At 31.3% G+C, this 18,222-nt stretch overlaps 1 protein-coding gene across 1 annotated transcript in view; it reads left to right on the top strand.

The window, feature by feature from the left end:
* The window catches only part of CaMKI (Calcium/calmodulin-dependent protein kinase I), a 91,796-nt gene that overhangs the window by 58,255 nt on the left and 15,319 nt on the right, over window positions 1-18,222 (top strand). Inside the window, exons 3-6 of the mRNA XM_072546564.1 lie at window positions 3,841-3,915; window positions 6,297-6,435; window positions 11,805-11,928; window positions 15,552-15,692. Coding sequence (XP_072402665.1) covers window positions 3,841-3,915; window positions 6,297-6,435; window positions 11,805-11,928; window positions 15,552-15,692 — 479 coding nt within the window. The remainder of the gene's footprint in view (window positions 1-3,840; window positions 3,916-6,296; window positions 6,436-11,804; window positions 11,929-15,551; window positions 15,693-18,222) is intronic.

Here is an 18,222-nt window from a genome sequence, read left to right on the forward strand (position 1 = left end):
GACTGATGTTTATTAAACTTTGAGTTTAAATTTTGAAAAATATTTTCTGAGTGTTTTTGACGATTTATGTCCAATATTGATGTCATATTTTGCCAATATTTTTGACATTTGTTCAGAGAATCCATTAATATATGTCAGGGGTGCCAACGTAATCGGACTCGAGATCTACTGTCTGCTTTCTAATTCTTTGCGATCTACCGACTAGGAATTTTTTAACGATACTGGCGAGCAATAAAACTTTTAATCCAGAATTTTAACGTTAAAAGTGAGCTGAATATCTCAGAGTCGCTTACTATATCTCAGAAAATCAATCACTGATTCTCTTCTTCTTCTTTTTATGTAGATATGGCTCTGTTTGTTTTTCAATCTGCCTCCAGTAAGTTGTCGTACCATCGTTTTCGTGGTCTTCCTACTGATCATCTTCCTATTAGGAAACCGTCTCTTGCCGTCTTTACTACTCTATTTGTAGTTATTCGGCTGATATGATCTTTCCATTCTACTCTTCCATTTCTTACCCAGCTCTTGATGTTCTCCACCTTGCATCTACGTTGTATATCTGTACTTCTAGCTCTGTCCCAAAGTGTCTTACCATCAATCAAAGTGTTTTCATATCTGCTGTTTCTAACATCCTTTTTATCCTCTCTGTGTCAGGTCGTGTTTCTGCCGCGTAAGTCATTATTGGTCTGACGACTGTTTAGTAAATTCTGCCTTTCATTTTTTTCCCGATATTTTTATTTTTCCATATTGTTTCATTCCGGCAGCCTGCGGCTCTGTTTGCTCTATTCAACTTCATTTTCGAGGTTTCCGTAGCTAGATAATGTGATGCCTAGATATTTAAACTCCATCACTTGCTCTCTTATCTGACCTTCCAGCTCCAATTTACACCTTAGTCAATTTGCTGTTGTAACCATGTATTTTGTCTTTTTTGGAAAATTAACATGTTAAATTTTCTGGCGGTTATAAAAAATTGAGATTATTTTAAGTTGTTTTTCTCCCATTTGGTATCTGGCTGAACAATAGAGGACTCAGGAAATCTCCTGTCTTATCCCATTGCCAGCTTCAATAGGGTCGGTTAGTTCTTCTTCCACTTTTACTTTTATTGTGTTATTTTGGTAGATATTTTCGATCGTTTTGATTATTCCTAGAGGTATCTCTCTTACGTACAATAAGTCGATAACGTCCTTTAATTTGACCCCCTCAAATACCTTCTTAAGGTCCACGAAACAGAGATATGCCGGTTTGTTGTATTCTAATAATTTCTCCTGCACTTGCCTCATTATAAATATTCCCGACTTCCCGACTTAAAACCTTGTTGTTCTGCTTCTAGTGTTATAATTTCATTCAGTTTATTTGTTATCACTTTGGTTGTTAATTTTAGTGTTGTGTTTAATAAATTAATTCCTCTGTAATTTTCTGTTTTGTTCTATTATTTTTTGGATTAGTTTTAATAGTTGTTTGGTTAGATCTGGTCCTCTGTACTTTAGGAGTTCGTCGCTACCTACATCTGCTGATTTGAAGCATCTTACGTCGATTATTTTCGATGGATGTATATCTCTGTTGGTTACAACATAATCTATCATATATCTTTGTCCACGGGTGTTATTAAATATATATTTGTGTTGGTCTTTGTGGTCAAGAAATGTGTTGTTTATTCTATTCTATCTGATTCTGAAGGACTATTTTATCAGCTTTCGAGATCTGAAAGAATTTTTAGTCTGAAACCGATTCGGCACTGAGCGCTAAAATTCTGGATTAATTAGCTTTATTACTCGCAACTGTGTATTAGTAGTACCTAAATAAAACAAAAGTATTAATTCTTATTTAGTTATTTTTCCAACTATATTAGATTGGAAAAAAATGAATGGGAGTCGCTCTCGATGATCGATTATAGCACTCCAATAATTTTCGTAATATTTAGGACGGGAATAGGTAGGGGCCGCGATCGACTGGTCGATCGCGATCGACGGGGTGGCCTCCCCTGATATATGGTAAGGATATATAGTGTTTTTTAATTTATTGGCTGTAGTATTATTATTGCTAAGTATGGTTTGGTTTTGTTTTGGATTAGTATCGGAATTAGATTGATTTCTGATAATGCAACGTCTTTTTTTAATTAGATGGTTGTAAAATTCTGGTGGATAATTATTTTTTTCCAAGATATCTTTAACTTTTTTCAGATATTCGAAATGGGATTGTGGGTTAGGCCTCTGTTCTACTAGTTCATTTTGCTGAATATATTTTGTATAGTTGCAGTGAAGAGTTTTGGGGACATTTCGTCTCCTTGTCGGACGTCTCTGGTAATGGGAAATTCTTGAATGTTTTCATAAATTTTTGCCTTAGCTTTTGCTTGTCTCTATATATTTACTAAAGTTTCTATATACGGATTGGCAATGCATTGGTTGGTCAAAGCTTCTATTACTCCAGGATACTGAATCACCTTCTGAAGCCAGCTTGCTATTCTTGGATGTGCAGCATCTAATGAATTTGTTAATCTGTTGTTGATGATATTTGTAAATATCTTGTATTATTATTGACAGTAGACTGATAGATTTGTAGTTTTTAATATCTTCTTCGCTACCTTTCTTATGAATGAGAAGTATGTCTGCTGTATCCAGTGGTCTGGTATGCATCTTGATCTTAGGTAATTCGTAAATATACCTGAAAAAGATTTTCCAGGTTTTTTGCCAGCGTATTTAAGCAGTTCCACTGTTATGCCATCTATTCCAACTGTTTTGCTGCTTTTCATTCATTTCATTTCAAAAAATCACTGCTTACACAGCCCTACTTGCACTGAGTATGTTAACCCTAGAACCACAAAGTGAGATTGGTGGAAAGATTTTCATAAGGTGGGGTCCGAAAATATTTTTCAAAATAAAAGAATTTTGAATCTTTTATAAACTTATTTGTAAGAAAATTTACCAAATAATTCGATTTCTAATCAGAAAACTTATTGTTAGATAACAATAAGCTAAACTAATATACAGTGAGTCAAAATATAAAAGTACTTATATTTGACGCATACTATTTGGGATGTCAAAAGTAAATTAAAAAACAAGTTAGGGAGTTGAATAGTTTATTCTTATATTATTTACAATCTCCACAAATACTAAGTTGGTGTTCTGTATACATGTTTTTCAAAGTAAACACAAATATGGCGACCTTCTTATCGTTACGTCTTGGGTACAAGTATCCCAAATAATTACAAATAGGTTCCCTTAAAATTTTCGGAAGAATTTTTTTGTGGCTTCGCTACTGCAACCGGGAAGATAAAGAACGATATATTTTTTTTAATTATAGTTTGTGTGAACCAAACATAATTATTTCGACCTAACACTTCTGGGCAGTTGTCTTCTTATAAATATATTGGTCCATGGCGTTTTGATGTAAATCAAAATCACCCTGTTGTTACAATTCTGCCAAATCAATTAGTTTCATATCTAGAATTTGCTTATATATTTTAGCTCCTATACCTAGTAAAGTGATTCCACGACAACTCTTGCAGTTCTTTATCATCATCTTCATTGCTTAGTCTTTTAGTAACACTTCTTCATTCTTTATTGCATATTTGTAAGCATATTTCTTCGCCTTTACCCATATACTTGACAATTTCTCTAATGATTTTATCATGTCCTGCTGTTTTCCCATTTTTTATTTTCTTTAAAATGCCTAATGGCGGGAACGAAGAAGAAATGAACATAAGGATCAACCCTCGTATATCGTAGGTCCAATAATAGAGAACTACTCTGCTATACTCCTAAATTGTACTATGGTATTAAGGTAGACTATTGTTAGTAAATTACAATTTATTATTATTTGTTAACGCTTTTTTTTCTATTGCAGGTTAAAACATCCAAATATCGTGCAACTTTTAGAGACCTTTGAAGATAAATCAAAGGTGTACCTAATTATGGAATTGTAAGTACAGTTAATTTTAGGTCATTCTTTCAATATATTATATGAAAAGAGTTCTAGAGTTAGAGTACAATCTGCATGTTCCATTCACTTGGTGGGATGAATTTTCTCTTTTTTTATTTGAAACAAAGATTTTCTTTCTAATCTTCATTTTGGCCGATCGATTTTCCATCTCTCTGAATTTGTTCATTTTTTTATATTATTTAAAAATAGTCCTGATAGACAGATATATGTATTATTTCATACATATTCATTTCACTTCATATATTGAAAATTTATCATTTGTTAATTCTTTTTTTATATGGCTGTAAATTTGGTCTGTCTACTATATTTGTCATTTTATCAATAACAGAGGATGGTCTCTTCAATGTGAACCAAGTTTTATATTTTTTTTTTTTTAATTAAAACGTGGCTTCAAAGTATCTTCTGCTTGTTCCATTTAAGAAAGATCAACAAAAGGAAAAGAAATAATAGACAATCAATTCTGATATTACAACAATTGTCCTTTATTTTAAAATATATCCAATTAATTTAAAATTCCGTTGAGTATAAATCTTACACCATACACTATAAATAGAATCAAAAATATAATCAATCATCCATCAAATCACACATCCCTTAATGATTATTGGTTCCTTGACTTCTTGCCTTAACTATAAAAATATTGCAAATTACAAACAATTGACATGAATGTTGATAGATGGTCGTGATAGAATGTCTTTATAGAATTTATTTAAAACTCAAATCTTTGGTTTTCCAACAGACTATCTTCCCTTGATTCTGCTTGAATTGTGCCCTGAAGAGATCGCTATTTACTTCCCGGATCCTACCAATTTCCCTGCGTGCTATTCCTCCTACTGTTTCTTTTGATAATAAAAGAAAAAGACAAACAGTATGTGAAAATGTCGTGATGTCTTTACCACAAGCTCCAAACTCCAAGACAAACAAACTGCTTCCTCTCAGACACAACGAAAATATATCTGTTTGTACCTACAGTAATGCCTCTATTTCTACTGGAACTCCTCTCTGCTTACCACAATGGCTGCTTAATTTTCCACACAAACACTAAACACTACTTCTAATAAATTCTCAATTACAATAACTGGAACTCGTCTCGGCTTACCACAATGGCTGCTTAATTTTCCCGCAAATTTCAAATAGTTGTGTACTAAATCTACCTGCTGTAATGTCCAAACCCTATTGTCTTTTTATCGGAGAAAAACTTTCCAAATCACTTATTCACATATTCGGAAAGCACTCAAGTTGTTCCCGGTAAATGATTTATGATTTAACTAAACTATTTCTATATACAGGGTGTTCTCGATTTTTTTAATGGTCTTTTGATTTTAATTTTATTTAAAATTTGGGGATCTTATTAATATATATATATATATACATAATCTGGGATTAAGTATGTCATGTTCTTTCTGTACTTGATATCTCGTTAGATCGTTATTTGCAAAATCATTTATTCTCTTCATTTTACGTTGTTTTGAAACTCTAGGCTGCGGTTCTTCTTCAATTTCTTCTTCATGAACCAGCTCTATTGCTTCAGATGCTTCAGCTTCCTGCTCTTTAATATATTCTTGCAATTCCAGTTCTGTAAGCTGCTCCTCAACATAGACGGCAGCACAAGTACTCATTGGACGGAATATAATGCCCATAATCGGGGGCAATGTATTACAAAGGTAAAAACACATGGAGCTTTATACAAAAAATTATAGAATAAGTTGTCCTCAATTGAGGACACGGTGAACAAAAGGGTTAAATAAAATCTTAGCAAATACAATGGGCATGTAGATTTTCACAATTATCCCACTAGAAACAATAGTAATCTTGTACCAGAATGTATCCGTCTTGAGAGATCCGGAAATGGTTCAAAGTATTTAGCCATTAAGTTAGCCATAACATAGTGCCAGCTAGAATAAAAGCTCGTATCTTTTATCAATTCAAAGCAAAAAATTAAGAAATACCTTATAGTAAATGCCTTTTTTATTTGAGGAGTATTTCTATTCCAATTTTAGTATGTACTTTTTCTCTTATCTTCTTTAACACACTCAGTTTTATGTTCTTATATTTATATTTCTCTATTGTGACTCTATTGACTTGTTAAGTACTTATTATTACCAAGAAACTATATTTGTACTTTATTTGTTTTATTCATATTTTTGAGTTTTTTGCACTCGTACTATTTTGTATTTCTCTGCTTTTTCTAATATTTAATTAGCCCATGTGTCTTGATAGAGTTAATGGGAATATTGATTAATTAATCTATTTTCGTGTCTCTAACTTGTTCTACTATGTGGATGTACTAACTAATTGTTCAATTTTATGCAAGAACTACAAGTATCCGTGTTTCATATAATTACAAAGTTTACTTACAGGGTTACTGGTGGAGAACTCTTTGACAGAATTGTAGAGAAAGGTTCCTATACAGAAAAAGATGCGGCTGATTTAATAAGACAAGTTTTGGAAGCAGTAGACTATATGCACGAACAAGGAGTTGTACACCGTGATCTTAAGGTATTTGTATATTTGTCATTATTTAGAAAGAATTCGAATTGCAATACTAAGATTTTGGTTACCACGTTTTTATTGGACTTATTCAGACAGTTTCTTTAATCTAGTTTTTATTTTTCACGTCTTAGTAAGACATAATAGAGTTTTTTTTATAATGTTGTGTACTTTTCATCCATATGATAAAAATGACCCGTATGTTCGCAGTCCACTACGTTATATATTATGTATGTAAATTAGTATTCACACCAATCATGGAGTTATCGTCGTATTTATGTATATTTGTGGAATTTTCCCGACAACATGGTTGTTCTATAAATGAAACGCTTTGTCATTGTGGTTAAACACGCGGGTTTACTACAACAAAGTTTTTACAATAAATATAGACATTGTATAAGGTTAATAATAAAACATTTATTTTATATTTTACATACAAGGTACGTGCGAAAATTAAGCATAAGTCATCTTAGGACTCGAAAAATAAATATTCGCAAATTTGGATCTAATGTTCTGAAACTGTTTTCTTGTGGCATTTATACTTACCCAGCCAGGTTGCAATATGGGTTGTTTGGGTACTATATACCTAATACATTATAAATACAAAAGTGCCCGTCACAGGGTAATTTAATATATTATTTAAAGTATTCGTCTTTTAATAGATGGACAAAGGTTTAAAATGACAGTTTTTTAAATTTTGGTCCAATCATTTATTGTTTCGGAACGTGCAAAATAAGGTTACACTTGCGAAAATCAAAAATTTGCTATACCTTTTGCAAAAATGAATATAGGACTTTGATATTGCATAAAAAGTTGCATATAAAGTCAAGTAGTCTTTATAATGCACAAAAAATTTCACGATGATTCGTCAATTAGCTTAAATTTTATTCAATTTATTAATCTTACAATGCTTTTTTTGCATTATTATTGCTCAGAAAATAATAATGATAAAGCCATTCTGCGGAAATAACATGAAAGAGGAAGACTTATATTTTTAATAATATTTTCAGTTTTCAATCAATAAGTCATTTTTACCATTGCAAAAACATTTTACTAGAGTAGTTATTTTTGGTTTATAAATATTTGAATAACTCTGTTAATATCGACTGTAGACTAAATCCACTTTGCTATTTTAAAAATTTTTACACGAGTTTTCAAAAAAAAAAATTCGTCTAGGTCAATTAGGGTCAAAGTTAGCCACCTTTTTATTTATTTCGCAGCCACTTTGTTTATAACAATTAAGCAACCTAACTAGCGCCATTTTGAAGTTCAAGGTTTATAGTTTACGTATAAAAGTTTGAGTAAACGAACAAAAAAATCCTAACCAAGAAAGTCCTAACTAAATCAGCTCGGGCCGGTGGATGGGAATTATAAAATTTCCAGCATTCAAAAAATGAAATTTATTCTTTAAACACATGCTGCTTTTAATATCTCTGGAAAAAGTTGATGGATTTTGATTATTTTTTAATTCTATGTACTCGTAGAGTACATTGTAAATGTGCAATTTTTTAATACAATTAGTAATAAATAACCGATGTAATTTATTTAAACAAATAAAAAAACATTTTTTTTCCAAAAAGGAAAACTTTTTTGGAAATGGTTTGTATTAGCAAAAGTGATAATAGTTTAAACAAAAGATCAGAAATTCAAAACCTAAGCAAAATTTATAATTATATTATTTCTTTATAATTTATATATAAAACTTGAAAAATATCACATTTTTATTTAATTTTCCATATATCTGTTACATTTTTTCAGACATCTATCAATGGTGAATAAATCTTCTTCTTTTTTGTTACTAAACAAAAAAGAATTTTTAAACAAAATTTTATTTTTGACAATATAATTGTCAAAGGTAAACATTTTAAGTTGGCATTTATGACATTGAGGCTTATTTGTAATTGGTTGCCACTTTAAACTATTTATAAATTCAATTATTTTTTTGTTAAGAAAATGTTTTCAAAATTATTAAAATTTCAGGGAAGAATTTATTAGATAAGGGCATTGTAGTATTAATTCTTTTTGACATGTATTTGCAACAATTTTTATTAACGAAACTAATTTTATTTGGTGAGTTAACAAAAAATGTTTTTCTTTATAGTTCAACTTTGTAAGATATTTTATCTTTTTTGGCAGCTCTTGATAAGAATTGTAAACAAAATTGAAAGCTCGAGATATTAAATAGTTAACCAATAGCCCCTTTTATTGACTCCAACCCATCAAAAACATTTATATATTTTTTCCAAACGAGTCACAAGTACTTCTTTTTTCTTACTCTTATAACACCGTTTACAACCGGATCGAGTTCCAGGTACAGAATATTAATACATAATATTTACGAACAAGCTGAAATGATAGTGACATTGGGTAATGGAATCGAAACAAGACCAGTAAAAATCAACCGAGGCGTAAGACAAGGACTCATAATATCTTCAAAATTATTTGCAGCTGCCCTAGAAGATGTCTTTAAGTCATTAGACTGGGAAAATAAGGGAATCCCTATTAACGGAAGATACATCTTAGATACGCAGATGATGTAGTACTAATAGCCGACACGTGGAATGCACTGAATCCGATGATTAAGGAGCTACACACAGAATCCGTAAAAAAAGGACCGAAAATGAATTTCAGCAAACCTAAACTAATGACAAACAAAGATAACAAACCTATGAGAAACGTCCAAGGGACAGAGATAGAACACGTACATGAATATACATATTTGGATCAAAATGTCAAGGTAAGCAAAGAAAATCAGACTACCGAAATAAGCAGACGTGTAAAAATGGGATGGGCAGTATTCGGAAGACTTTCATACGTACTTAAAAATAAAAATATACCTCAAAGACCGCCAACCAAAGTGTTTAATTGCTGTATCCTACCTGTACTTACATATGGAGCTCAAACTTGGACATTCACTAAAATAAACATGGAGAAGATCAGAAAAATTCGGAGAGCTATGAAACGACAGATGCTGGGTATCTCACTCAAAGACCATAAAACCAATGAAGACATTCGTAATAGAACAAAAGTAAAAGATGCTGTCGAACATGCAGCTAAACTGAAATGGAAACTGGCTGGAAATAACGAACGTCTTAAGGATGGCCGATGGAATAAAGAAATCGGGAATTGGCGACCATATGAAGCCAAAAGACGACGAGGAAGACCGCATATGCGCTGGAGCGACGATATATTAAAGAACTGCAGGACTAACGTGGAAACGTGCAAATATCAGAGATGAATGCCGAGAATTAGGAGAGGCCTAAAAAAAAATGAACAACCAATTTCAATTTTTGAGTGCACGAATTTTATAATTTACTCTCTACCTAAAAAGTGGCTGAGTTTGACCCTAATTGATCTAGGCGAATTTTTTTTTTTGAAAATTCGTGTAAGAATGCCAGCTTTTCAAATATCAAAGTAGATTTAGTCTACAGTCAATATTAACAAAGTTATTCAAAATGTTTATAATCCAAAAATGATTCTTACTTTTGTATAATGTTTTTGCAATAATTAAAATGACTTTAATTAATTTATTTTTTAAATGTATTGAAAATATATTTTAAAATAAAAAATTTTTTCTTTAAAGTGGTACCCGGAGAATCGCTCTATCATTATTTTCTGAGCAATATCATTGCAAAAATAATTGGACCAAAATTAGAAAACTGCCTTTGTGTTGGACTACAAATTTGTTAAAAATGTTTATTAAGTAAATGTTCAAAGTGGGTTCCGTTGTTTTGTAAATAATAATACAGCCTATTTTCAAATTCTGCACCAACTTTGGCAAATGCTGTTCTAGTAATAGCGCGACATGCTTGCGTAATTCTTTCTCGCAATTCCCCAAGTGACGCAGGTTGAATTTTATAAACAACTGACTTGAGGTAACCCCATAGAAAAAAGGTGGCGGTAAGTTGGTGACCTCGGTGGTCACTAAATAGGACCTCTCCCTCCAATCTATTTGTTCGGATAATTAGTATCCAACCAGTGGTTGGATACCAACTTAATTCAACACCTTTCTAACCGACTCATGTGGAAGTCCTGTTATTGCAGATACTTGACGTGTTGATGCAGTAGGCTCTATTGCAAAATTTCCAAGGACCTCAATTTGGGATGCTTCATTCAGTAATCTTGGAGCATCCCTTTTTTTATTTTGCACTGATTTCGTTTCTTTAAACTTTTCAACTAAATAGCGGACGTACACGTGACTTAAATTTTTGTCCATATGGCTTTCATGAAATATTTGAGCTGTTCGTAAATAACACTGGTTCTGGGAGGCAAATATGAAAATGATCTCAACGCTTTCAGGTATACTGTAAACCCTATATACTGACAACTACAGCTAAATGACAGTACCGTTTTTTTACAGTTAAGTTTTTATTTAACAAACAAAAATTCCGACGGGCACTTATCATTAAAAATAATAGTCCGGGAGATAGCATTACAAATACAAAAGTCATAGTAAGTCGGCTGATATAAACACCCTGTATATATTATTAATACCATTGGATAGCATTTTTTATAGTCTTTTCAATGATGTATCACAAGTAGGGGTTTGCAATTTAAACTTTTTTGGTTGTGGTGGGTGGGGCCTAGGGGGTTGATGGGAGTGAGTTCTCTTTCATGTCATTTTAGTTCCCACTTACTGTCCTAGAAGGCGTTTCAAGCCTTTTTCGATATCGGCTTTTATTCGTGAGATATAGCCCATTGTAAGTTTTAAAATTGACACATTGTATATGTATAATATATATAAAGAACCACCTTTATCTCAGTATGTCCGCCTACAGCGTCTTCAATGGACAGGCCATGTAGGATAGAACAAAAACAGTCTTCCAAAATAACTGTTGAATGCAAGAATGCAGAGGAAGAGACCTATTGGAAGACCGAGAAAGCGATGGCAGGATTATGTGGACGAGGACGCTAGAAATCTTCTTAGCAGTCGATCGTGGACGAGAATGGCTACTAACCGTAACAGATGGAGAAGTTTTATGAGGGAGGCCAGGGCTTGAATTGGGCTGTAGCGCCATAGGATGGATGGATGGGGGTATATAGCACCCAAAAAACTCATTTGCAGCCTGACTGGGTCAGTGTCCCGAACATGGTATTTTTTACCTTATTTCCCTGATGTATATCTTGTTTTTATTGTTTTTGAATTTGTTCTGTGGCCCACACTCAATTTTGATATTTATTCCTTAACTGTATAAATGAACAAGCTAAACTTTCCTCGTACGTTTAATGTTGTTTTATTCAGATAACAGTTCTTACATAGACAAATAGTCATTTTTGGACCCCACATTTATGAACGGATTAATAAATAACGAATTACCTTTAAATAATTAATGGATCGTTAGTTCCGGTAATGTTATTGATTTATATTAATATTTCAGCCGGAGAATTTGCTTTACTACAGCCCAGATGAAGACAGTAAAATAATGATTAGTGATTTTGGGTTATCTAAAATGGAGGATTCTGGCATAATGGCTACGGCATGCGGAACTCCAGGCTATGTTGGTGAGTCTGTTTAATTTCAAGTAGATTTTAGCGTGTTTCATTAACCAACAGTATTTCATGGTGTATGTATTCGTTAATCCTACAGTTATTAATGTTATCAAAAAAAGGTCATCTATCATTATATACAGTTGCAGTCGGTAACTAATCTTTCAATTTCCGAAAATATTTTTCTTATTCTTCCAAAGGTTCTTATTGCCGAAATAATTAACTTTGTAAATTAATAATAGTTGATCAATTTTATTTAATTAGATGATTGATTCTATTTCATTTGGCAGCCTCTAAGTCTACTATAAAAACCGATACGGCATTTCGTAATGGTCCAATTGAGTTATTGCTCGCCTTTCAATTGTATCTCTTCTGACTGGCTCTAGTGCAATACTTCATTTAAATAATTTCGAACATCAAAAGTGTCTGTTAGTATGGTGCTCCATCATTCTGCCGAAACCAAATATATTCTTGCACCAGCTTGATTATAAGGATAAAAATTGTTTTCTTAAGAATATTACGAAGAGATGCCGTTTCCGAATTAATTTACAAGTATTTCCTACAAAATGTTTTATATAACGTCAAAAGGTTCTTTTCACCGTAATGTGCGGTTTGTGGTAAATCATTTTGAGAGAAATGACTGAAGCTATTCCTTCAAAACGTTTTACGATCTTCCAAATTACAGATTTAGTGATTCGATTACCTGGACATAGTCTAGGCAGTATCTGTTTAAAATAACGATTTTTGGGTGTGAAGCATATAAACGTAGTTTTTTGCATAAATCGCTCCAAAATATCACTACAAATAATTTTACTACGCGTGAGTTGTGAAATGTGCTCGTAACTTTTTATTAAACAAAATATGAAAAAAAAAAAATCGGTCATTTTTCCTCTTTTTTGCGTATATCTCAAGAACTATTGGTTTTAGAGTAATTCTGTATCGGACATAAAAGTTTTGTAATTAAATTTTACATAAGATAATGTTGGTTTGAAATCTTATTGAAAAACTACTAAAAACGCAAAAAAAAACTTTTTGTTTATTTTCCATACTAAAATCAAACTTAGAACCTTCATATTCCGAGAAAGAAAACTATTTAATATGTTCAATCATTATACACAAAATTACTTCTAGATACTTGAAATTTTTGTACATAGAAGAGCATTTAAGATTTCAAATCTATTTTGAAAAATTAAAATCCGTCGATTAGAAAATCATAGGGAATTGTTTTAAAAAATGTTTAAATTTTAGGCTTATAAATAATTTGAATAACTTCAGCAGTTGTTGATAGATTTTAATTTTCAAATCGGATATTAAAAGACGCTTCAAAAGCAAGGAAAAATAAGATGATCGATTCATTAGTTCCGGAGTTATGATCTGTCAAAGTTGACTGCGATTTACAAAAAAAAGTATAAAGTTCTAATATCTATTTTTTTAAATAAATACCTTTACTTTACAAAGCACTAATTGAGTATAAGTTTACAATAACTACAGACCACTACAAGTTGGTTAAAATGTCAATTAATCAACATTTTACGCGTTCAAAATCGCGTCGCGCTTAAAAATTTCAATTATCTCAGATTTTATTCAACAAATTTTTGATGTTTTTTTTTAAATCGAGGTGTCAAACAGCTAGGTGAGCTAACAAAAAATAAACATCGCATTTGCAAATACGAATTAATATAATTTATAGGTCTTTTTAAACAACCAAAAATAATTTACCGTAAAATTAGTTTTATTTATCGTACATATTTACTTATTTTAAGGATGGTTTGGACATAGAATTATTTATTGTATATTGTAATTATCATTATTATAAATTAAAAAATTAATTAAACTTAGTATATATATATATATATATATATATATATATATATATATATATATATATATATATATATATATATATATATATATATGACAATAATTAGTTTAGGGCACCCAACATAACCAAACTTATATTTGACATTTAATATAAGCTTAAATGATGTCAGAGTTGCCATATCCTCAGTTATTTCATACTCTCAAATTACATAACGATGAATTTAAAAAAATACATATATAAGAGAAATACATTGAAATGATTGGATAAAAATTGAGTTTTTAATTAAATTAAAGATAACTAAACTTAAATTTATTTTATAACCTAAACTTAATTTATCAAAGCTGAAAAATATTTAAGTTTAAAAATTTATTTGAATTTATAATAATGGAAGCTAGTTTTACGATAGATAATTTTTGATTGTTTAAAGGACCTATAAATTTTATTAATGTGTATTTGCAAATGTGATATTTTATTTTTTTTTAGCTCGCGAGTGCTCGAGTTCGATCTTTAAAAAACATCAAAATTGGTTGAATAGAAGCAAAGATAATTGAAATTTTTAAGCGCGACGCGATTTTGAACGCGTAAAATCAATTTGGATTTAGCCGAGGCGGTTGCACTTCCGTCAATTTTTTAACGGACACACTATCTTTAATTGACATTTTAACCAACTTGTAGTAGTCTGTAGCTAATGTAAATTTGTACCCAATTAGTGCTTTGTATAGTATAAAAACAGATCTTAGAACTTTATAGTTTTATTGTAAATCGCAGTCAACTATGACCGATGGTAAGTCCGGAACTAATGAACCGATCATCTTATCTTCACTCTCTTTTGAAGCGTCTTTTGAAGCACTTTTAATATCTGTTTTAAAAATTAAAATAGATCAATAAGTGATGAAGTGTCTCAATTTTTTTATAAGCCTAAAATTTAAACAATTTGTTAAAACATTCCCTATGTTCTTCTAATCGACGGATTTTAATTTTTCAAAATGGGCTTGAAATGTTGAATGCTCTTCTTCTATTAAAAAAAATTAGAGTATCTACAAATTTTAGTTTTGGACCTGCATAATTTTGAAAATTATTATTTTTTTTTTAATTTAGATTGCAAAACTATTTTGCAAAAACTATTAAATCAATTTTAATGAAATTTTGTGTGATGATTTAACATGTTAAAGAGTTTTGTTTCTCGTAATATTAAGGTCCTAAGTTTGATTTTAAAATGAAAATAAACTCACAAAAAAAACCATTTCTCCATTGTTTTTTGTTTCGTGTTCTTTAGTATTTTTTCAATAATAATAATAATTCTTAAGATTTGAAACTACCATTGTCATTTGTAAAATTTAATTTCAAAACTTTTGTCCTATACAAAATTATTCTAAAACTAATAGTTCTTGAGATTCATGCGAAAACAGGAGGAAAAATATAATTTAAAGAATTTAAATATAATATATATTTAAATTCTTTAAATTTTTTTTCATATTTTGTTTAATTAAAGTTAAGTCCACATTTTACAACTCGCGCATAGTGAAATTATCATTCCTAGTGATATTTTGGAGCGATTTATGCAACAAACTGCAAAATACTATCATACCATTAAATGATGGGGCTTCCTCATCCTAACTTCTTTTACGATCAGCGTAATTTGTCATCAGAATCTTCAATCTTCCCTGTTCGAGTAACAAATGATCATTATTAACAACAGTAATGACACCATGAATAACAGTGCCATCATTAACGTGTATATTCAAGTAAAACATTAACGAAATATCAGAATTGTTAGCCAGTTTTTTCTAATATGTATTATGTTTGGTATATTTAGCTCCAGAAGTACTTGCTCAGAAACCATACGGTAAAGCAGTAGATGTCTGGAGCATAGGCGTAATATCCTACATTTTATTATGCGGCTATCCTCCATTCTATGATGAAAACGATGCAAATTTATTTGCCCAAATTCTCAAAGGTAATTATCTTCAATATTTTGTCATTACAATTTTGAAAAGGCGATTTTTCCTACTAAATCCGTCTGCAGCATCGATTAGCACAGAGAAACTAAATTCTAGAACAAATACTGTATTTGCTATTTTGTCTGATTGTTTATAATGTACGTGACAGGGAAAAATTTTCAATGAGAAAGATAAAATTTAATAATGAAAAATTAGTAATTTTTTTCCAACGTAACAAAATAGAATAGTTTCTTTAATGAAAAAATATTATTTTAAAAACGGTTTCTAATCTAGTAGAGGAAATATCAAATAAAGAATGAATGTTTAATTGTGTGGTATATCAATCAGATATTTGATAAAAAAAGTAGTCGTAAATATAGGAAGCAAAAAAAATAGCCTAATAATAATGTCATAATAGTAATATACGTTAATATTTGAAGCATACATGTTTACTATAGACAAGGCTAAAAGCTCGGGTTTGTTCGGAAAAATATTCCCATGAGATTTTTTTTGCACATTCTCTTTCATGATATACCCCAAAATAAGGTTAAAGAAGCCGCCCCGGCGAAAACTTTTCAAATTGTTTTAAACATTTTTTTTTAAAACAAGTTGTAATCATGAAATTTTTTCGGCCAGGAACAAAATAAGTCTCTTGTAATTTTTCTGTAAACATGATCGTTTTCGAGTTATAAACAATTTGAAACTGAAACAAACAAAATTACGATTTTCAAGGCTCAAAAACACAACTAGAAAATATTTTTGTTGAATTCACTAAGGACCTAAATTAAAGACAAACCTTGTTCTATCATTTCACTATAAGTATTTTGCGCTTATCTAATTTTAAAACATTGTTTTTAATCGTTAATGAAGCGCTTATGACAGAACGGGCGCTCGGTCTGCAGCGTGTATAAGAGAGAGGAACATCTATGTCACAAATTTTTTGTGGTTTGATTTCTTCTTCTTCTTGTTCCATGACCGTTATCGATCGTTGGATATCATGTTGGCTACCATATTCGCTATCGTGACTTTATTGACAGCAACTCTAAAAATAACGATGTAGATGATTTTCCATACCATTGCCTTAGATTTTTCAGCCATGATGTTCTTCTTCTACCAGGACCACGATTACCTTGGATCTTTCCCTGAATGATCAGATGTAAAAGATCATATTTTTCAGGGTGTCTCATAATGTGACCGAAGTATTCCAGCTTGCGTTGCTTTATTATATTGACCAGTTGTGTTGTTTGGTTCAGCCGTCTAAGGACCTCCTCATTTCTAACTCTGTCGACCCAGCTTATTTTCAGTAGTCGTCTGTATACCCACATCTCAAAGGCTGTCAAGCGTCTAAGGATAGCCTCAGTTAGAGTCCACGCTTCCACTCCATACAGCAGAACAGGAAAGATGTAGCAAAATGTCATTCGAACTCTAAGGTCAATGCTAAGATCGTGACTGCAAAGTACGTTTCTCATTTTTACAAAGGCAGCTCGGGCTTGTTATATTCGACTTTTAATTTCTGCGTTTGGATCCCAGCTCTCATTGATGTTACTGCCGAGATACACGAGTTTCTCTACTCTGTCCAGTGTGGCATCTCCGACTTTTATACCGTCATCCTGTATATAATTTTGTTTGCTAACTATCGTATATTTAGTTTTCTTAACGTTGAGTTTTAATCCATACTGATCACAAGTCTGTTTTATTTTGTTCATTAGATTTTGAAGGTCTTCTCCGCAATTAGCAAGCACTAAGGTATCGTCGGCATATCTAATATTGTTGACGGTTACTCCATTCACAGTAATACCTTCGGTTGTCTCCATTAAGGCTTCCTTAAATATTTCCTCCGAATATAAGTTAAAAAGTAAAGGCGACAATATACAGCCTTGTCTCACTCCTCTTTTTATATTTATTTCATCCGACAGTTCTTGTTCAACCTTTATTCTTGCCACTTGATGCCAGTATAGATTTGTAATTATTCGTAGATCTTTATCGTCCAATCCAGCTGTTTCCAATATTTCTAGCAATTTGTTATGTCGGACTTTGTCAAAAGAATTTTCAAAATTGATTGCACAAATGTACACATTTTGATTTATATCTCTGCATCTCTGTACTATCACATGTATACTAAACAAGACTTCTCTTGTACCCAAGCCACTCCTAAACCCAAATTGAGTATTTGGTATTTGGTTTGATTTCTCATTGTACAAATGAGCGTCAGTTCTACCTTGCGCGGTTCATTAACCTTTCCGGAACCATGCTACAAAAACTTACGCTTCAGGCCGTGTGGGGTAACTATGGTACCCCACTAAAATACTTTAATAATTCATTTAAATTATACATTATTGTTTGGGAAGTTATACAATGAAGCACTAGTAACTAAAATAATTTGTTTTTATTATTAAAAAAATATACATTGTTTTTATTTTTACCTTTAACTAAAATCTTTAAATTCTGGGTAAATAATGGGTTAAATAAAATGGGTTTTCTGCATATACTACATGATATTTTAGTCTTTCTATCCCGTGATCTAGCACAAAAGCTGCATCTTCGATT

This window comes from Diabrotica undecimpunctata, chromosome 10, assembly GCF_040954645.1.
Source record: "Diabrotica undecimpunctata isolate CICGRU chromosome 10, icDiaUnde3, whole genome shotgun sequence".
NCBI lineage: Eukaryota > Metazoa > Arthropoda > Insecta > Coleoptera > Chrysomelidae > Diabrotica > Diabrotica undecimpunctata.